The 21,869-nt window shown below is 49.8% G+C and overlaps 1 protein-coding gene across 4 annotated transcripts in view; it reads right to left on the bottom strand.

The window, feature by feature from the left end:
- The window catches only part of LARP1 (La ribonucleoprotein 1, translational regulator), a 58,091-nt gene that overhangs the window by 20,133 nt on the left and 16,089 nt on the right, over positions 1-21,869 (bottom strand). Inside the window, exons 1-7 of one of the 4 annotated variants that reach the window (XM_082650100.1) lie at positions 7,833-7,869; positions 3,266-3,327; positions 2,941-3,006; positions 1,825-1,999; positions 770-898; positions 486-692; positions 226-388 (exon numbers count right to left, since the gene is read on the bottom strand). In XM_082650100.1, coding sequence (XP_082506226.1) covers positions 226-388; positions 486-692; positions 770-898; positions 1,825-1,948 — 623 coding nt within the window. In that variant the 5' untranslated portion in view covers positions 1,949-1,999; positions 2,941-3,006; positions 3,266-3,327; positions 7,833-7,869. Of the gene's footprint in view, positions 1-225; positions 389-485; positions 693-769; positions 899-1,824; positions 2,000-2,940; positions 3,007-3,265; positions 3,328-6,982; positions 7,071-7,832; positions 7,870-21,869 lie in introns of those variants that run through there. The other 3 variants (XM_082650099.1, XM_082650098.1, XM_082650101.1) reach the window with 3 other exon arrangements.

Genomic DNA, 21,869 nt, shown 5'->3' with positions numbered 1-21,869 from the left:
AGTGGAGCAGAATCTAGACATTTTCTCTCCTTTTAAAAAAATTAACTAATTAATTTTTATAATGGTAGTACAGTTCTCTCAAGTTACCTTTTTCAGGTCCAGCCAGAGGCAGCAACTGCTGCTAGCACCAGAAGGGCCTGCACAGCCCTACTCTACCAGGCTACCATCCTCGGGCAGCCCCCAATCCTACCCATGTCTCCAGGAGGAAGGCGCCTGTCCACTTACATCTGGCGTTTGATGTAGTCTTTAAGCAGCTCCTGGTCCACGCTGTAAAGCTCAGTGCTGCTGACATTGTCAAAGTAGTAGGTGATGTTGTTCATGTACTTGGGGGTGCGCGGCCCCTCTGCACCGTCAAACTTTCGGTAGCCGAACTGGTAGTCAAAATGGGCTAAGGGGGAAACGGGTGTCATGAGGGAGAGGATACCCCTGCCCGCCCCCCACCGCACTCCCTCGGACATCCCGGAGCCCAAAGGGGCCTCACGTACTTCGAGTGCCACCCCGGCCGCGTCCCCGGCCGCGACCACGCCCCCGTCCACGGCCACGGAAGGAAGCCCGCGCCCCACCAGCCCCATCACTCTTCACACTCGATGTCTCATCCTGGTCGTGCCAGGCAGGCTCCGATTTGGTCTCTGGTTGCCAGGCTGGGGTGGGGGGGGCCACGGGCACGGGCACGTAGGTGGCAGGCTCAGACCCTATGGGGAGAGGGGGCGCCGGGTCAGGCTTGAGGAGGAGCCCCATGCCCAGGCCCTCCGTAGTGGGAGGTGCATACCTTTGATCTCCCCGCGGTTGGCAGGTGTGTGTCGTGGCTCTGGCGGGCGAGTAGGGCGAGAGACCAGTTTCTCTCTGGGCACTTCAGGCTTCATGTCTATTTGCAACGGAACCCACTTGTGTTTGTTCCCTGGAGGACAGCATGGGTACAAGAAAGGCTTGAAGGAGAGGTCCCTCCTGGCCATCCCTACCCCCAACACTTCTGTCCCTGTCTGGGGTCTCAGGCCTGAATCACCATCTGGTGACCTTGGGCAGATTCCTTTCCCTCACTGGACCTCATTTTCATCTCTAAAATAAGAAGGTGGTGGACTTCACTGTGATGGACACTCTCGGTTGACTCCTAATATCAACTTCTCCACCGTCAAGAGAACCCCCTCTGGAACCAGACACATGGCAGCCCAGAATCAAGACTGCACCTTCAGGCTCCCTTAGACACGTGCCGAAATTCTACCCAGGGGAGCTGAGTGGAAGCAGTCAATTCCAGGGTGAGTCCCTAAAAGGCAGGGAGCTACTCCCCCCTTTCCCCATCCTGCTAGGTGGAGTGAGTCATCTGGAATGAGAAGAGCCAACACACAGCAAGACAAAGGAATCAAAGAGCTGCACCTGGCCTACTTCCACCCAGCTCTCAGGTGAGAGAAATAACCTTCCATCCTGGTCAGACCCCCTGTTCCTCTGGATATGTATGAGAGCAGCCAAACCTGTACTCTAGCCAGTTCAGCCAGAGCAATGGGAACTCCTGCCTTTTAAATGAAATCTAACACGGGACAGCAATACATCAAGACACACAAAGAACACTCTGAGGCAGAGACCCCGCCCCCGTCTTCTGCACTGCTAGAGCCCCAGTGCTGAGGACAGGGCTTACCAAATGCTTGTTAAAGAAAAGGAACTGATGGACAGATAGTTGGAGTGAAGCTTGCTGACCCAGTGGCCTACACCCATCAGCCTCCCAAGGACGTCTTGCGGGGGCTCCTGAGGTTGCTCCAGCAGCCCTGGCGTTCCGACATTTCTTGGTTCTGCCCTACCACCTTCTCCCGAGTCCTGATCCAAGCCACTCACCTTTCTTCTTCTGCCCGCCTCGCTGGTAGTCCTCATCCCCGTTCTTCTCCTCCCCCGATTCATCTGATTTGGTTTTCGGGCTCTCCTTACTATCACTCCCCTCTCCTTTCTCCTGTTCCTTCATGTCTTTTTTGGGTGGCAGCTTGCGGGCAGGCTGAGACTTGTGGGACTGTGGCTGCAGCGGGAAGTAGAGGAACAGGGAGGTGATGTGAGTCTGAGAGCCTCTTGGGATGGGAAAGAAGGGAGCTCCCTGTCACTGGAAGAACGGGGTTGAGGAGCTGGAGCATGTGACGGCAGGTTGGGCTGCATGTATTCTAAGGTCCTACTTTCACACCTGAGATGCTTTCGCTGGCAAGAGTTGTCAAACAGGCAGGAGGTAGAGGACAACCTGTCTCTCCAGCTTCCTTAAGTCTAAATGACAGAGACAACCCCCAGGGCCGGGGCTGCGGCCTGCAACGGGCAATTGTTTTACTCCCTACAACAGGATCACATAGTTCAGGTCACCTGTGGGACGGAGGAGATGCTGGCCCCTGGTCTGTCCACATCAACCCTGCTGTGAACTACAGGCCAGTGTGGCCAGAGCCAGTGAGGGACCTAGCTGTCAGCCCAGAACGAAAGTGCTGGGAAGGAGAGGACTGACCAGGAGTCCATCTTCTGCTAGGGCTCAGGAAAGCTACATAAGCTTCCCCATGACCTGTGGTGTGGAGGCGGGTACCTGGCCTAATGATCACCTACAGGCAATCCAAGTGTAGTGATGGAGATCACAGGCTTTGAAACAATACAACACACCTGACTTCTAATCCCCACTTGGCCATCAAGGGCTAGTAATTAACCGTCCCCAGCCTCAGTGGCCTCATCTGTAAAATGGGAATTACTGAAGGACCTATCTAGAAGTCACTGAGGGTTAGATGAAATGATGAAAAAACAGCACTTGGCAGTCCCTGACACACAGCAAGGGCGCAAAGAATGATTCTTAGCTATTTCAATGTTGCCCATATGGTACCAACCACTCCTCTTAAAAAAACAGAAAGGTAACAGCTGAGGCTCTGAAAGCTTGAGGCCAAATGTGAACATGTAGACAGAATTCAAACCTGCCCATCCCTCCCACAGACTCACCTGCACACTCTTGTGGGCTATCTCTCCAGGTGTTGGCCAGTTGATTGCATCTCCAAAGTCACCAACCTGCAAGGCACATTCTATGAGGGGTAACCCTGCCTCGACCATTCAGGCCCTCATCCAAAATACAGCTCCACTGAGAGATCAGAGGCCAAAATCAGTCTGTCCACGAGGACCATCCACAATGTAGAGACCCAGAAAAAGTGCCCCTCCTATTCAGAGAGAACCCAGAAGTACCTCGCAGTCCAGAAGCACTCACTACAACAGAAAAGAGGCTCCCACCTCCAGGAAGTCCCTGCTTGGGTTGCCAACTCCTACTTCTTACCTTGCTACCTTTGCGCTGTTTAGGAACTGCTGCCCTCACCACCCTGGCCGGAGCAGCATGTTCTGTGGGAACAAGAAGGGAGGGAGAGTTACGCAGAGCCCATGGGAGGGGCCCACAACCACCTCCTCAGCCTCATCACTACCCCACTCCACCAAACAACCTGCAGGCTCCCAAAGGAGGAAGACGCGGTGGGGACGGGAAGGACACATGCTCAAACACCTCTTTCTGAAGAAATCATGGCAAGTGCGATCATGGAAGCAGCAAGCAGCCGAAACCCCGAGAACTCAACTCGGAGGACCCTCACCGCTCTATACCCTCTTGTGAAAAAGGGAACTGAGTCCATGCCAGGGTTTGCTCTGTAATTCAGGGCTCCCGAATCGACCCAGATTCCATAAAGGGATCTGAAAGACCCTCTCTGGCTCTAACATTCTAGAAGTCTGTGTGTGAGCAGACTTAGGAAGGCAAGATACAAACCCTAAGTGGGCAATCCAAGGACCTCTTCTAAGCCCCACATGTCAGGGCCAGCCCTGTCCTCAGTGACCTGTGGTCAACAGAAGAGTGAGCCATTCAGAGAAGATGTGCCTGCCTTCCAAGTTTCTAAAGAAAAAGTGAGACCCCCATTTGACTCAATGGTTCCACCTTTAGGGATTTATCCTAATGATACAAATTAGACAAGTGTTTAGGGTTATGTGCAAAGATGCTGAAAGGGCTATTCATAATTTCAAAAAAACTGAAAACAATACATGTCCAATAGCAGGGAACTGGCTAAATAAAAGTTCAACAACTTTTAGAATGGTCATAAAAAGATAACGATCTCTACTGATATGAAAAGATAAACACAATAAATGAGAAAAGTTATAACCCTATTTTTGTAAAGTAAATAAAAAACGTATACGTACACATACACACAGTAGAAACTCTAGAAGGAGATATAACCGAGTATTACCAGGAGTTAAGTAGTATGTTTACAGTGATTTAATTTTGTTTGGGGTTCTCCAGTAGTTTCAACAAGGGCAGACCGGGATTTTTATTTTTTTATTTTTTTGGCTGCACTGCATAGCTGCAGGATCTTAGTTCCCCAGCCAGGGATCAAACCCACACCGCCTATAGTGGAAGTGCGGAGTCTTAACCACTGGACTGCCAGAGAAGTCCAGGGGCTTTTTAAAAAGAAAAAAAAAAAAAAATTTTTTTTAAGGCAGTGGCTCTAATAGGTCTGACCCTTCCTACACCTACCCTTATTTTTCCAACTTGTCTCTGAAGACCAAGAGTTTCTGAACCCTTCCTCCCCCAGAGATCCACGGGAAAAGATACACATCCTGGGGCTCTGCTCACCCACTGCTCGCCCGTCACTTTGCCTCCATTGTTGGCCAGCCATGCCAGGGGTCAGGAGCTGCCCCCAGTCCCTGAGCAGAGAAATTTGTCCGGCTGGTCTCAGAAGGAACGTTCTATGCCTTGATCAGACGCGTGTACCCTTAACGAGCAGAGAGAGTCCTTTCCTGACTCCTAACTGTGAGGCCACTGCATTCTTGGCTTCTACCCCATACCGGAGCCACTGCCCTCTCGAGACACCCCATATGCCACAGGAGGGCTGGGGCTCTGTAACCCAATCCACAGCATCCCCCATTCCCAGTGCTGAGCAGTGGAGAACGAGAAAAGCCCTCTCAGTCCCAAGAGGATGAAGCCCTTAGGCCCAGAGAACTACTTACTCCACACTGATTTTCTTGCTAATTCTGGTTTGGCCCAGAGAAGGCTAATACCACCTAGTTCCCTGACTAGGACCAGCAGGGGCAGCCACGAGAAGATCACCTCCCTCAGCTACACACGAGCTGTGACAGCAGTCACATCTGCAGGGACCCAGCCTCCACACCCCAACAGCACCGCCTGCATGCTACCAGAACGAGAGCATGCCCAAAGGCCTGCAACATCAACTTCATCAACACAAAGTTGGAAAAGAGGATCAGTCAGAGGGCCAGGTGCTCCTGAAAACTACTGGAAAAGGTTTAAGGCAAAGTTTTTCAGGTCACTGTCTATTTCCTCTAATAAAAACTCTTTCAAAATTGCGAGGCATCAGATCCTGTAATCACCCTGCCTGACATTCTGTTCACCAAGATCACAAAGGGACATGGTAAAGTACTAAAAGTTCAGTCTCCAATTAATGGGAGCGCTAAACTGCCACTGAAAGAGCCCACTGATTCCCTACTCCCCCACAATCCCAAGCTGACCAGGGGAACGTGACAACACGGGGGTTAGGGGCACCCACCCCCGACATAGTCGAAAAATCCAATCACACATCATGTGGTGCTTTTACTGTTGAAAAAAACCACATATAAGTGGACCCACACAGTTCAAACCTGTGTTGCTCAAAGGTCAACTATATTTTCTATACTGCTTGTTCCAGGAAGATCCTAAAGCTTATCTTTTGGAAAAAAAGCTACCTAGAAGGGCCAGATCTAGGAGGTCTAAGGAGCGGGAAACTAGGGGAGGTTTAGGGGGAGAAAGCACGTGGGTGAGTCAAACTCATCGGGTTGTGGTAAAAAGAACTGGTAAGAGGAGAGGAAAAGCTGGAAATGAAACAGGGATGAGTGTAGGTGAAGTGAGATGGGGCCGGGTAAGATGGGAGAAGGCCTTGCAGGATGGGGCTGGCCAGAGGGAACTACTAGATTTCAGGCCTTAGTGCCAGGAGAATAGGCGAAGGCCAAATATTTATTGTGGGGCTGGCATCATCTCCTAGAGATGAGTCAAGTATCTAAAAAGACTGAATTTACCCTGATTGCAAAGAACTTCTACCTTGGGGAACAAGGTAATTTGTAGGGGCTTAGGGGCTACATTACTGGAGTTCATACCCACCTGCTGCCATATACCTGGCCATTAGGTCAACCCCCTCGGAGGAGTCCAACCAGATCCTAGGCGAAGTGCCCTGGCTCTGCGCTCTCACTGCGTTGTGTTAGGTGCCCGGTTACTTATCCACCATGCAGCCCACCCCACCCCTTAAGAGCAAGTACCAGGGTGCTTTCATAGCAGTGATCCCAGAGTCTAGCTCAGGACCTAGCAACACGGCTGACGTTTGTTTAACGAACGGAGAGTTCACACACCCATCTCCTCTAGGATTTCACAGTAGAGAAGAAAAGAAGCTTTGCTTTCCAAGTGCTTGTTCCTGAGTCTATGGCCTTAACCCTCAGCTGGAGCCTTCCCCCCGGCAGAGAAACAAGTATCCTAGGCACTGCTGGATCCCAGGGGAACCCACGTCCCAGCCCTGCCTTGACTCCAGAGGCAACTGATCACCTGAAATCAGTCTTGGGTCCTAGTCCAGACTCCAATACTCACCAGTTGTATAGCCTTGGAGATACTACATACCACCCCCTTCCTGGGGCCTCCCTCACCTTCCTCAACTGAACAAAGGAAATTCACACCTAGAGGTAGAGGGAAGAAAAGGTAAGATCTCAACCAATGAGACTTCTCATGAAAGCAGAAGAGATGCTAGCAACAAGCCGTGGTCATAGTATTAACGGAGTGAGCACTTACTAGGTGCCATGCACTGTTCTGATGCTGAGTTAGTTTCTCTAATTGGTCTCATTTTCCAAATGAGAAAACCAAGGTACATGGTGGAAAGGTTATTTACCAAGATCACAGCTAGCAAGCAACAGAACAGGATCTGAAGCTAAGCAATCAGACTCTAAAGCCTGTGCTCTCAGCCACTTGGAGGACGGTCCAAATTACCTCCTCATCGTGGCCAGCAGGGCAGGCCCTCAATGGCTGGGCTGCAGGATATCATTCTACACACTGGAGAAAACCAAGGCCCACTGCAGGGAAACCTAAAAGGTCATAGAGCAAGACAAGCGACACTCCTAGGATTGGACACTGGCAACCTGACAATCCCCTCTCCTGCACCCAGAGAGAGGCAAGGGAAATTGCCACCAAGCAGGCCCGGAGGAAGCCCCACATGTGGCACCCCCCAGTCCCGTGAGGAGAGAGGCGTTCAGGCCTGCTTCCCAGTCCCTCCACCTCAGCATCTGCCCCAGTGAGGATGGGGGTCGGGGGCGGGGGTAAGCATCCAGCTGACATGGATTCTGCCCCCACCACTGCCTGAACTACAGCCCAGGACCCTCACTGTGGAAGGCAGAGACACCATTTAAGGGCAGGGAGTGAGGCCAGTAGGAGTCTAGATTACATCACCCACCTGTGCCCGTCCCTCCCAGGGCCAGCCTGGGGACAGAGTAAGAAAAGCCTGATGTATTTTCAGCTGTCATCCAGCCTGGGGGTGTGGTGGAGTCACAGGGGAGGAGGCTGGGGACCCGGTCTTTTCATCCCATCCTCACTGATCCCAACGCCACCCCCACCCCGGCAGGAACACTCTTCTACAGAATAAAAAAAAAAAAATGCTGTGTTAACCATCCTCACCCTCTTCACTGATTCCTACCGCTGCCACCACCTCTCAGAAGCCTCTCTCTATCCAGCCTTCCCACCCCAAGTTCCCCCAGACCTGCAGGTGAAACACGGGAGGGGGCTGAAGGGTGCCCTTATAGAAAGAACTGGACAGAGAGAAGAAACCTTCGGAAGGTCCGCTCACCTTGAGGCTCCGCTCAAAGGAAGCTTCTGAAGAGTCTGCGTCCCTCGGCCTGGGAGGAGGGGCAGGGGCAGCGGGCTCTGGTCACATGATACCACCTGGCCCAGCCCAGCTCAGGCTCAGGCCCCAGTCAACTATCTATAGCCTGCAGTGACTCTCCCTGCCCCAGACACGGACTCTGCTGTCCTGGGGTGGCTGTGGTCACTCCCACTACTGGTACCAGTCCCTGAAGTCCTACCCCAAAGCTAATTAACTAATCGTCATCACAGCTGAAATATATCAGCAGGCAGTGAAGCCTCTGGCCTCCAAGCACCAGCTCCCTAACGCAGCCTTTCCGAAGAGCACATTTGGTTCTAGTTAGAACGGTAATCGTAATCACCACCTTTTACTGGGTAGTGGCTAGGTGCCAAAAACTGGTTTAACTTGCTATGTGTAATTTCACATAATTGTTTCAGAAAGACATTCCAGTTGTTCGGAAAATGAAATTGACGGAAGAGACTTGCCCAGGGTCACACAGTATGTATTCTGTGTGACACACAGATCTCAGCATAAATTCTTCTCAAGGCCTTCCCTAATTGCCCAACTAGCAGCTCTGGATCAAGTTCTAATTCAGTCTATCATGTGGGATCTTCAGAGTACTCATTAGCCCCTGAAATGGTTGCACTTTTGTGCATCTCAACCCCACTAGACTAATCAATTGCTGAGTCCATATACTATCCACGCAAAATGCCAAAGTACTTCACATGCAGTAGCTCATTTATTTTTCACAACCACGCTAGGAGCTAGGAGGCAGGTAAGATGATGAAGACTCCCAGTTTACAGCTGAGGAAAATTGAGGCTCAGAGAGCCCACCTGCCTAGTAGGTAGCAGAGATGGATTGAAACCCAGGTACAGCCTGACTCCACCTTGGGCTTCACCAGCCGGCAACGTGCTGGATGTGTGGACAATGACTGGGAGTTCCACAAGGGTAGGGATCTTTTCTGCGTTTCTCATTGGCCGCTGGAACCCAAGACTGCAGCCTGTACATGGCTGGCCCACAGTAAATATTTGCTGAATTAAGAAATCTCCATCGGCATGGGTGCTTCCTGAAGGACTTTCCAGAGCGTTCTTTTCTGGGAAAAGAGGTTAATTACCCCTTTGCATTATGTCTGAACAGCACAGCTCTGCAGCCTGGCAACTGCAACCCCTCTGGAGTCTAGACCTATGCCCTGTTCTCCTTCAAGTTGGAATCAGTGTGCTTCAACCCAAACACCAGACGTCAGCTGTGGAAAACAGAACAGAGAGTGTGCAGCAAACAAAACAGCACAGGAACTCCCCAGACGTCCCAGACTTAAGCCGCCAGGCCCCAGGCTACACCATAAATCACAAGGCTGGCTGGCTGGTTGGCCGGCATGGCAAGCTGGGAAGCACAGACACCAGCTAAGAGGGCAGCACCCACTCAAGAGCAGTCACAATGCCACCCATGAACACAAGCTTATGTTGCCAGAGCTTCCGAGTTTTCAAGAAAGGTAGAAAAATAAATTTGATATGGAAGGGAAATTTTCTGCTTTCTAAATATTGTTAATGAATTCACATTAAAAAACAAAACCCGGGCTTCCCTGGTGGTGCAGTGGTTGAGAGTCCGCCTGCCGATGCAGGGGACACGGGTTCGTGCCACGGTCCGGGAGGATCCCACATGCCGCGGAGCGGCTGGGCCCGTGAGCCATGGCCGCTGAGCCTGCACGTCCGGAGCCTGTGCTCCGCAACGGGAGAGGCCACAACAGTGAGAGGCCCGCGTACCACAAAAGAAAACAAAAAAACACCCAAAACCTTCTTCAAGCCACATCCAGCTTGTGGGCTCCTGCATGCTCTCCTAAGCGCTGCCTGAGGAGCAGGTTAATCACCCAGCAGCTGAGCCCTGGATTTCAGAGCCAATCTTCAGGCAGGCTGCAATGCTCTGCTGCCCCACTGACTCCACCGTCCTTCTGTGGGAGGCCGCTGACATCAAAGCTGGTTTTCCCTTGTCCCTGTGGTCCCCCACCACACCTTAGGTAATGCAAACTCATTTTTACCGTCCTAAGTCTAAGGCATTCTCTGCTGCACGAGGCTTCTGAATCTCCAAGAAATTACTGTGGATTATCCCTGTTATTGGAGTGAAGAGGCTGGAAGGGACCTGAGAACTCATGCCATTGTACAGATAGGAAAACTGAGGCCCAGGAGGGACCAGGCTGTGCCCAAAGTGACCAGTGAATTGTTGTGGAGCTGACAGTGAACATCGAGTTTCTGCCTAGTGATCCTGAGCTTTTCCCACAGGTCAGGAAGCCAATTTTCTCACTCAACAAAATATGCCCTGTGCACAACTACACGCACTCACAGGATGGAGAGCAGGGCCTCAGGGACCCAAGCATTCCAGGCACCACTCCCCACAACTACTGATGGTGCCTATAATAGAGTCCCAGAAAGTCCCCGTTTTTAAGAACGGCTTCTCACATGGAGCTGGGATACATAACAGAAAAGGAGGGGCGCTCTGGTTGAAGTGGATCTGCAAGCGGGGCCCCACTTCCACCAGCGACTTAACTTCTTTGCACTTCTCCAGGGAAGGCTCTTGGCTCCATCTGGAAGACGTGGGGCAGGCAGGCTCTAGAGGTCCTAACCAGCCATCTATCTAGTGTGACAGGTTGGGTACCCTCACTAACCCTCAGTTTCCTGCTCTCTCAAATGGCTGGGTCCTAACAGCTCCAGCCCTGCAGGCTGGGGACACTCGGTAACAGGGAAAACTCCAGCAGAAATGGGAGAGACTTGCCAAGTGTCCCAGAAGCACATGGGGAATTGGAGTTCTTGGGTAAAGACTAGTTCCCCCAATCCAGTTCAGCCAGATTGGCCCTGCTCCCCAAAAGCCGCTGATTTGTCCCTGCTGCTGAGTTTGGGCAAGCCTTGGAGGCCCCTTCAGTGCTACTTATTATACTCCAACTGGGGAAGAAAAGAGCCCTGGGACGCCATGGACATGGAGGCAGGCTGCCCCACCAGCAGACTCCCCGCCCTTGCTCACTGGTGCCCTATTTCACTCCCTCCCCCTTCAGCAAATGTAGAGGGGATGTGACCCCTACACTACCACCCCCCCTCCCCGCCCCACCCCACCCCAGTTAGGCTGTTGGGCTAAGAGGCAGGACAGAGCAGCTGTTAACAGCATAGACTCTGGAGTCCACATGAGAATGCTCTAACAACCAGCTGCCATCAAACAAGTAACTCATAAGGCCAGGGGAGATGGTCTTATCTGACCAACTCCTCATGCAGCTTGTAACTCGATAGGCATTAACAGGGCCACAGAGGAATGAAAGCCAAGCAAGCAGGTTCATCAGGAGGCAGAAAGGCACCCTGCATGGAAGATCCTAGAGTAAGACTTAACCTCTCATTTTCTGAAACTATGATAGGGGTTCAGGGTGGCTGCTAGGTAACAGGATTGTTTAAGAGCTTAAATATGGGCAGAGTTAAACAGAAAACTACCATAAATGCATTACAGTTATTTTTTTAAATCTCTTTGAATCAATTCTTGAATCTGTCTGGTGCTTTAAAAAAATTTTTAAGAAGGATTACAGTTGCCAGATTTAGCGAATTTCAGATAAACAACACTAATTTTTTAGATTATGTCCCACGTAATATTTGGGACACCTTATACTAAAAAAAAATATTTGCTGCTTACCTGAAAATCAAATTTAACTGGGCATGGTGTATTTTTAATTGCTCAATCTGGCCACAGTAGGAAGGAAGGACCATTGCCCCATGTTCCATGACAGTGAGTCAGTGTCCAGAGCACGGGGCTAGGAGCCGGGAGACTGACGCCAGTCCTGGTGCCGGCACTACAGCCCTCGCTATTGGAGCTTGGAAGAATTCCCCTCTGGGTGCCTTCAGTTTCTCTACTCAGAGGTCTGTTCTTGGGGTGTGGGGATCTGGTCATCTTCAGTCCTAACGCCCTTTAATTCTACCCTCACACTCACTGATCACCCTAACCCCAACCTTAGATGAAACCAGCTTTCCAGGGGTACAAGCTACCTCTGAAACTACTGCTACAAAGGACTTGGGCCCTAAGATTTCAGGATGCAAAAAAATTATCTATCTTCTGAGAAGCTTGTCAAAATGCAGATTCCTGGGTCCCACCCTCCAGAGATTCTTGCTCAGGAATGGTGGAGCCAGGAATCTGCTTAGTAATTCTAAGGGTGGTTTTCTCTGGACACACTTGCAGTTATCTTGATAGACCAAATGCGTTTCACCTGCTAATTCTGATAGGGGTTACTCAGAACCACACCACCGCATTTAGTATTTTTTAAATTTTTTTATGGAAGCACAGTTGATTTACAATATTGTGTTAGTTTTAGGTTATAGCAAAGTGATTCAGTTATATATATATATTTCAGATTATTTTTCATTATAGGTTATTACAAGAAACTGAATATAGTGCCCTGTGCTATACTATACAGGAAATCCTTGTTGCTTATCTATTTTATGTATAGTATTGTGCATCCGTTGATTTTATACTCCTTCTTCATCCCTCCCCTTCCCCCAAGCTTGTTTTCTATATCTGTGAGTCTGTTTCTGTTTTGTAAATAAGTTCATTTGTATTATTTTTTAGATTCCACGTATAAGTGGTATCATGTAATATTTGTCTTTCTCTGTCTAACTAACGCCACTTTAGTATGATAATCTCTAGGTCCATCCATGTTGCTGCAAAATGCAGTATTTCTTCTTTGTTTAATGGCTGAGTAATATTCCATTGTATATATACCCCACATCATCTTTATCCATTCATCTGTGGATGGACACTTCGGTTGTTTCCATGTCTTGGCTGTTGTAAATGGTGCTGCTATGAACACTGGGGTGCATGTATCTTTTCGAATTATAGTTTTGTCTATATACCCAGGAGTGGGATTGCTGGATCATATGGTAGCTCTGTTTTTAGTTTTTTAAGGAACCTCCATCCAGTTTACATTCCCACCAACAGTGTAGGAGGGTTCCTTTTTCTCCATACCCTCTCTAGCATTTATTTGTAGACTTTCTGATGACGGTCATTCTAACCCGTGTGAGGTGATACCTCACTGTGGTTATGATTTGCATTTCTCTAATAGTAAGTGACATTGAGCATCTTTTCATGTGCTTATTGGCCATCTGTATGTCTTCTTTGGAGAAATGCCTATCTAGGTCTTGTGCCCATTTTTTTGACTGGGTTGTTTCTTTTTTGATATTGAGCTGTATGAGCTGTTTGTATATTTTAGAAATTAACTCCTTGTCAGTTGCATTGTTTGCTAATATGTTCTCCCATTCCATAGGCTGTCTTTTCATTTTATGATTTCTTCTGCTGTGCAAAAAGCTTTTAAGTTTGATTAGGTTCCATTTGTTTATTTTTGCTTTATTTCTTTTGCCTTGGTAAACTGATCTACCCAATTAGTATTTTAAAATCAGGGCTGTGCTTCTTAAGAACTGGTAGTGGGTACATGGGTCCTTGTTTCAATGTTTCCCTCTTTTACATTTTTGTATTAAATAATACTTTCTTGAAAAGAAAACTAAATTGCAGAACTATTCTGGTGGAAATGGAACCCAAGCCCCCTTCCCACTCTACGTCCCATTCAGCTGGAGTCCCTGAGCAGAAGGCTGTTATGAAAACCCCTCAACTCATGCCTGTGGAAACTGGGACCAGTAAGCTAGCAGACTGGCAACACCACTTCCACAATCTAAGAACACCAGAGGAGGTGGGGGTGGGTGACCTTGGTTAAATGCAGATTCCTGCCTTCTCCCAAGCTCCAGAAAGCAGTTTGCCAAGAGGGCAGAGCATGAGCATCTGCATTTTTTAACAAGTTTCCTGTGCAAGGCTGGTGCCAATTAATGTTTGAGAACTGAGCTGCCAATGAGTGAGACTGGCGGTAAGGGACCCCCTGGTCTCCAAGCCCCAGTCCAGGGTCTCATATTTATGGACAGGGAGTGTAGACAGGAATTAACCGGCTCACAAGAGCAGGAAGGGAGCGTGCTTTAATTACACACACAGACAGCAGCCTGAGGAGGGATGTATGAGGAACTCACCACCACCCAATCTCCAGCATCAAGAACAAAGATTGGTCAGGCCAAGAAGCCACAAGCAGAGTGTCTGACAGACGTGAGCTCACAAAAAAATCAGCGTGGGCTGAGCTTGAGGTTGAGTTTTACAGTGAGCTCCCGACTATGGCTGTGCCAGAAGAATGAAGGCTTGAAGGGACCTGTCTGCCTCTTCCTTACAACCAAACAGCTTCCACTCTTCCCCCACACATCGCTGTTTGCGCACCCAAGGCCCTGAGGTCTGGATCTGTTAAATAATAATGGCTACCACTTACTAAGCATTTACCTCAGGCCTCCTGCTGCAGGCCTTTTGTGCATTTTCTAACCCTCGCAGGGGCAGAGCTATCCCAGTTTTAGAGGAGACCCAGATGCTAGGTGGCTAGCCAAAGGTCACACAGTGAGAAGGCAGCTGACCCCAAGGACCTGAAAGTTCAGGCTACCCTAGGCCTCTCAGCACTGCAGGAGACGACACTAGGTTCTTGAGGTCCCAAAGGGCTCCAGCTCAAGCTGACCCTACCATGGACTGAGGCCATCAGCACCAGAATCCACTTCTCTGAGCCTATTAGCTCACCTGCCAGGTGAGGACAATGCCACTCAGCATAGGGGACAGGAGCAAAGCACAGCCAGGAATCCAAGCACTATTAATTGCGAAGGCAACGCTCTAGGGTGGTCTGCAACCCAAAGGCCTGGGCTCTGGCTGCAACAAGCCCAGGAGAATTTTGCCCCCTCCAGCAGATCAGAAAGGAGAGGATGAAAGAAACTGCAGAACCCCCATCGGACAAAGGACAGACAGGAGGGAGAAAGGGGTGTAGAAAAGCAGAGATTTTGTGTAGGCTCTGCACCAGAGCACAGGGGAGAGCTGAGGAGAGCATAAATCAGCCATTCAGATAAATTACCCTTCCTTATCGTTGGTGACCAGGGCTAATCAGCTCGTAAGGTCTACCTCAACCATCATGCATCTAAATCTCACAATTTCAGTTTGAGGTAGGAAGGGTGGAAATGGTTCTCCCCATATTACATAATAAGACAGAACTGAGACACAGTGAGCTTCCTGGCCTGTCCCAAGAATATCAACTTGTTTTTGAAGATGCCAGCCCTAGGCTCCTGCCACTCTTATCATGAAACGTCACCACTGACATGAGGGATTTTGTGTGCCAGGCACTGGGGAAGTAATGGTAAACAAGACAGTCCCTATTCTCTGAGGGCTCAGTTTATATAAAGTCTTAATCTTAACTCCACCTGTAATTGGTTGATCTCAACTGCCTGCGATGCTGTACTGAGGATCCTCAGTAAACAGGCTCAGGAAAAGCCTGTGATCAATTAGCCATGTCTTTTGTGGGCATGAGAAGGGACAGCAGTCACAAACGTATTTATAATTCCAGTTTGGTAACAACTGAAAAATGCTCTTCATCCCAACAACCATTTAGCCCATACTATGTATTATGAATACAAAAATGGGTAAGACTGCCAAGGGTCCAGCCCATGAAACTAATGACTGACATGAGAGCTGACATGGGTGCTGGTGGATTCAATGTACTTTCCCTCCAGGGACCACTCTGTCCTCACCCCCAGGTAAGACCTGCAACCCTTAGGCCTGGCCTCTCCCAGAGAGGTTAAGGCAAGGCTCAGGAAGAACAAACTGCAGAAACACAAGTGAGAATTATGGAATGGGCGCCTCTGTGGAAAGCTCACCTGGCTGCTACTTCCCCAAGGTCAGCCCGGATCACCCCACTTCACTACCAGCAGCAGGGCAGTGCAATGGTTAAGAAAGAGCCTGGGCTCCAGAGTCCCGGTTCTGCCAATCCTACCTCAGCGACTCTGGATTTCTGTAAATGGGAACAGAGTTTCTAACCTACTGGGATTCTGCAGATTAAATGAGTTGATATTTGTAAAGCACTTGGGGAAGCACACAGGAAGTACTCATTACTCGTTAGCTATTATTTGGAAGTTTATACATATCGCTGATTAAGGCCTTTGACAAATTTTTCCACCTCATCTCACTCATTGGTGAACCTGTTAGTTACTTGATCCTGGCTGTTTGAGTGTTCCTCACCCCTCCTAGAACCATGCTTTACACTCTTTATGTTCTATCTTGAAGAGCTCATCAGTAAGGTAGAGTGGAAAGGGGCAGGTGCTGCTGTTACTGGGAAATTGAGAGCATTTCTGAGCAATACCTCCTCCATTTGGGCAGGCCTTCCCCGGCCTGCTCAGGGTGTGTCAACTCCTGGCCCAGTGTAGGGGAGGGAAGAGAGCTGAAAGCTTGTGTCTGGAGGAACAGGAGTCACAGCATCTGCACTGGGTCACCTTGGGGCACGTGCTGCCAGACCTAGTCCTCTTCTAATCTTCACTCCTACAGCACCAACCATTTGAAGGGCCTCCTATTTCTCTATCCTTGAAGAAACAAGGCTGAAGGAAGAGAGAACTAGCATGGGCATCCTGACTCCTTTGGTGCCACCCGGGAGACGTTGGCTAACAGATGACGTCAGCTTTCTGCAGAATGAGAAGCGACCAGATGGCTTCCAAAAGTCCCTTTGGATTCTGGCCTTCCTCAACTCTAGGATCTGCAAAAAGCTGCCACCTCAGAGTGGCAATGGCAGTGACGATGCAAGCCAGGGGCTGGGACAGGGAAGACCTGGAATGGCAGAGACCATCCCAGAGCAACTGCAAGCCCAGCCACAGCCAATGGAGAACTTTAGCAGCCAGCCTCTCCATTCCCAGCCAGGAGTCTGGCATCCCCAGGCTGCCACGGCCCTCACACTCCTTTCCCCAAGAGAACCTCCCGCTCAGTAAGACAAACTGCTATCCCCACAGCTCCTTGATCAAGTCAAGTATCTTTCTAAACAAATGATTATGCAGCTACTACTGAGCCCTTCAGTATGATCTGTCACTGTGCTAAGTGCCTCCTTTGCAATATCTTAATAGAAAGACTGATGCTTGGGATTTCCCTGGTAGTCAAGACTCTGCCTTCCAATGAAGGGGGTGCAGGTTCGAGCCCTGGTCAGGGAACTAAGATCCCACATGCCTCAGGGATAAAAAACCAAAACATAAAACAGAAGCAATATTGTAATAAATTCAATAAAGACTTTAAAAACTCCCACATGCCGCGGAGCAACTAAGCCTGTGCGCCACAACTACTGAGCCTGTGCTCTAGAGCCCGTGAGCCACAACTCCTGAACCCATGTGCCACAACTACTGAAGCCCGCGCGCCTAAAGCCCATGCTCCACAACAAGGGAAGCCACCGCCTACGCACCTCAACGAAGAGTAGCCCCCCGGCCGCCCAGCTCACTGCAACCAGAGAAAGCCCATGCGCAGCAACGAAGACCCAACACAGCCAAAAATAAATAAATAAAATAAATTTTTTAAAAGGTCCACATCAAAAAAAAAAAGTAAGAAAGGAAGACTGATGCTTATCTTCTTTTTACTCTCCTTAATTTCTTCCATATTAGTTGTGCTTTAAAGGGGTGGGGGTTGGGGAGGGGGACTGGCTCTGCCAGTTTTTAACTCTGACCCTGGGCAGTCCCTTAATCTCCATGAGCCTATGGAGAAGGAATTTCTCCATAAAAGGGGGCCGATTACCACCCACCTCAAGGGTACTGTGAGATAAGAAGTGTTCTGTAAAGTCTAAAGGGCTATCCCAAAGGCAGTACCAACCCTTGGAATCTAAGGACTTGATGAGTAAGACTAGACCCCAGGAGTAATCAAAGGATGGCGGCTTAGAATCCTCAGCTCTGGCAGGCCACCTTGGGCCGTGTCCCGCCTTAGGGCAATAGAGCTTCCAGGAGTATAAACCAGCTGCCTCCAAGGTACCTGAAACAAGCCCCTCCCAGCCTGTGGAGACTTGGCTCAGGGCTGCTGGATGCTACAGTGATGGGGGAAAAAGGCTGGATTCCCTGGATCCACCCAGTCTTCAAAACCTCAGTCATCAGGAATCTGATTACCTTACCTGAGGCCCAATCCAAGGTCTGCTGCTCAACCTCCTATGAGGGGGCAGGGGGTGGCCAGCAGCAGGCTAGTGATTTGCCTAGAATGCAGCCCCATTCTACAGGCTGAAAAACTGAGGCAAAGATTTGGGTGTGGGGGAAGACGGAAAAAAATGACACCAGGCTCCTACAAACCTCAGACCTGCTAAGAAATGAGGTTCTTGCCACAAAAGCCGCCTGGTGTGAAGCATGTGTCCCTGCACTAGGGGGACAGCACTGTTTGACAAACTAATCAATTATTGAGAGATTTCTAAGTCCTGACCTCACCCAGTCCAACCCACGTTCCTTTCTGCACTCACTCTGGCCCTGCTGGTCTTTTTCCCATTGCTGGCCAGCTTCCACTAGGGATGTGCTGTGGCCTTTGGGGGTATCCCAGGGCAAACCCAAGTGGAGGGCTCTTCCCACCCCTCCCGGGCTTCCCCTTTGTACTTTGGCTAGTCGCAAACCCAAGCAGTAAGCTCTTGGAAACCAGCCGAGAGTGATGGAAAGAGCACTGAACTGGGCATCGGAGGGCCTGTATTTTAAACAATGCACCCCTGTACAACAGCCTCGGTCAGTAGCTTCCCCTGCGTGGGCCTGCTTCCCTCAGCAAAAGGGTGGTATGCATGCACATGTGCACAGGGTACGTGTGAATTCTGGCCGGGCTCAGTGGTCTCAGATCAACTCCAGGTGCCTGCAGGAGCAGGGGCCTCGGGTAGAGAGTGGGTGTGCGCGTCTGCCAGGCAGCAATGTAGTACTGGTCAGCTCCTTAACCTTTCTCACCAGGAAAATGTAACCTTCCTTTACCAAGGCTGCTTTGAGGGTTATAAGCAACTTTGAAAGCCTATGTTTTTAAGTGGGGGAAAAAATTTGGCTCACAAAATATCATGATCCCATTTTTTTTAAAGGTGTGTGTATATATACAAAATATACATATGTGTGTGCTGTGTGTGTGTGTGACTCACAAAGAAAAATCTAGAAATGTGCTGTCCAATACAGCAGTCGCTAGCCACATGTGGATACTGAACACATGTAACGTGGCTAGTCTGAATTGAGAAGTACTTTAAGTGTAGAAGACATACCAGATTTCAAAGACTTAGTAGAATCAGTAATTTTTTATACTGACTATATGCTGAAATGATAATATTGTGATTATCCTAATACTGTGATATTATTTAAGTTGATTTCACCTGTCTTTACTTTTTAAAAATGTGGTTACCAGAAAAGTTTTAACTGTATACACGGCTTGCATTGTATTTCTATTAGGCAGCACTGATCTAAAAGGATATGGTTGCTCAGTAGTATTTCTGGTGGCTGGTGGAACAGATTATGAAGGGATTTGTTTTCTCTTCGCTAAAACACATTTGGACGTTTTTTCTACAATGAACTGGTGCTGCTTGAATAAGGTGAAAAGATTTCCCCTTCAAAAGAAGTTAAAAGACCGAACACAAGGACTTCCCTGGTGGGTCCAGTGGTTAAGAATCCGCCTTCCAATGCAAGGGATGCAGGTTTGATCCCTGGTCAGGGAACTAAGATCCCACATGCCGCAGGGCAACTAAGCCCGCGCACTGCAACTACTGAGCCCACGCGCTGCAATGAAGAGCCCTAGTGCTGCAACTAAGACCCAACGCAGCCAAAAAGTAAGTAAATAAATAAGACCCAACACATAATCGTATTTTCCATCCGCTTTGACAACCCAGAGCCAGAGAACCTCCCAATGCCAGTAGAAAGCAGCCCCCACCCCTCCCACTGGCCCAGAGGCCATGCCCGAGAAACCACAAGGTCAGCAGGGCTCTTTCCAGCAGGCTGCACGTGGCCTGACAGAGCTGAAGAGGAACATCTCTGAGGGAAGTGGGGCCAGGGCTCCCCAGCAGGATCAGAAGTTCCTGGGCCTGGCTCACACTCACTGAGGGTGGCCAGGGCAGGCAGAGCTGGGACCTCCAGGCTGGGCCACTGGGGCCCACACAGATTCCTGCTGTCTGAAGATTGTGTGGGTCCTCTCTCCCCAAGAAAGTTTTTCAGGTGAGATACGTATACTTCTGTGGTCTGGGAGAATGCAAAGCCAGACGGTAAGTCAGTCTGCCGTGAGCTGGAATCCCAGCTGCTAACAAACCACTATGCAGCCTTGAGCAAATTACTGAACCTCTCTGAACTCCTGTTTTCTGGTCTGTAAAATGAGGATCATGACTGTAGCAGCTGGATCCCACAGGGATGTGAAAATGAACCAAGATCACGAACAAAATGTGTGTGATGGCTCAGAAGTTTGTTAATCACGGGAGACGTGGAAGCTCTCAGGCAGTCTGGCATGGCTCCCTGGGCCATCTGTCTTCAACAAGGCAAGCTACCCATGAGGCAGGTTCTAGAACACCTGGCTAAGCCCAGGGACAAGATAAAGGCACATCAGCAATGGATGAGCAATGCACTCATGAGCATGGGATCCAATCCCTTCATACAAGTCGTGAGAAATGAATGTCCAGCCAGGAGAAATGTGAGAGTGGGGCTGAAATCAGAACATGGATCTCCAGACTTCCAGCTCTGGCAGCTTGCTCTGACCCCACCCTGAAGTTCTTACCTGAAAGTTTCCAATAAGAAGTCAGGAATGGAAAACTGTGACCAAGAGAGCCCATGTCGGGCTCATTCCCTATCTCCAGGCCTCCCTGTGCCTGACGCCATGCTGTTCACCCACACGCTCCCTCCACCTCCACCCCGGAGCATGGAACCTGGGAGAGGCCAGGGGAAGCAGAGAAAACACTCATACTCCTCCGGGCTCTGGGGCTAAGAGACCCAGATCCAGGGGGAATATACCTGCCTGCCTCAGGCCACCCTTCTGATTAATGGACACAATACAACTGATCTGACTTCTGGACAGTACGAGAAGAGAGGAGCAAGTAAGAAATAGCAATCACAAAATGCCCTCTTTAAGTGGCCTAGTCTGGAGGAGGGGGGACAGGACAGGACACTAAGTTAGTTGGATGGCCCAAGTCACTACGCCATCGTCTGTTCCTTTCCATATCTTTCCTGGATGCCTGCCGAAGTCTCCGAGGGGCCTCCCTGCAACTAGCCGGGCCTCTTCCCGCCCCGACCCCAGTCCACTCTCCACAGAATGGACAAACCCTAAAGCAGAAGTCGGATCATGTCACCTCCTTCCCTGCTTTTAGAACAGCAGCCAAACTCCCTAAGCTGGCCTCCAAAAGCCTCCGTGTCAGTTGCTTGGAGAACTCTAAATTCATCACCACCTAGTACCTGCTGTTCCTCCAGGCTAGAGTGCTCATCAGCAGGCTCCTTACCGACCCCACTTGGCTCACCCTTAGAGGTATTCCCCGACACCCTGATTGAAGCTACCCTCACCCACACAACGCCCAACACTTCTCTATTAGTTTGTTTCTTTCACAGCACTCACCACTATCAGAAACTGCCAAGTAGTACTAGAGATGGTGGCAAACCGACATTCCTCCCATTGAAAAGCAGGGCCCATGTCCCCTCCCCTTCATTCTCAGCAGGGTCTGTGGCCTCTACCAACATCACGTGCCAAAAGTGATATTGTGCCAATGCTCAGGCCCAGCACCTTAGAATACTGACCACAGCTACTTCCTGTCTCTTGGAGCAGCTCTCCGGGAGTCCCAAGCCACTATGTAGTAAGTCCTACTACTCTGAAAACACCATGCTGGAGAGGGCACCTGAAGGCACTCCAGTTCTAGCTGAACCCAGCCATCCCTGTCAAGGTTCCAAACATGTGAGTGAAGCTGTGGTGGGCCCTGTATGTAGACCAGGACCTGCCTGCCACCTCTATCACTACCACAAAGAAAAGAAGAATCACCTGGCTGAGCCCTGTCCAAATCCTGCCCCATAAATCAGTGAATAAAAGGGCTGTTTTTGATATAACTAGTAGCCTCCCTTTCCCCACCCGCAACCCCCCAGTGAAGATGGCCGTGTGTCCTGCCCCCCATCCACCATACATGGTGGGGTATCACTCCAAGACCTTGCTTCAGACATGTAAGCTCCCCACCCATTAAACCACTG

The sequence above is a fragment of the Grampus griseus genome (assembly GCF_964374135.1).
Source record: "Grampus griseus genome assembly, chromosome: 3".
Taxonomy (NCBI): Eukaryota; Metazoa; Chordata; class Mammalia; order Artiodactyla; family Delphinidae; genus Grampus; species Grampus griseus.
Note: the sequence above shows the minus strand (reverse complement) of the source record. Positions and strands in the feature narration are given on the sequence as shown.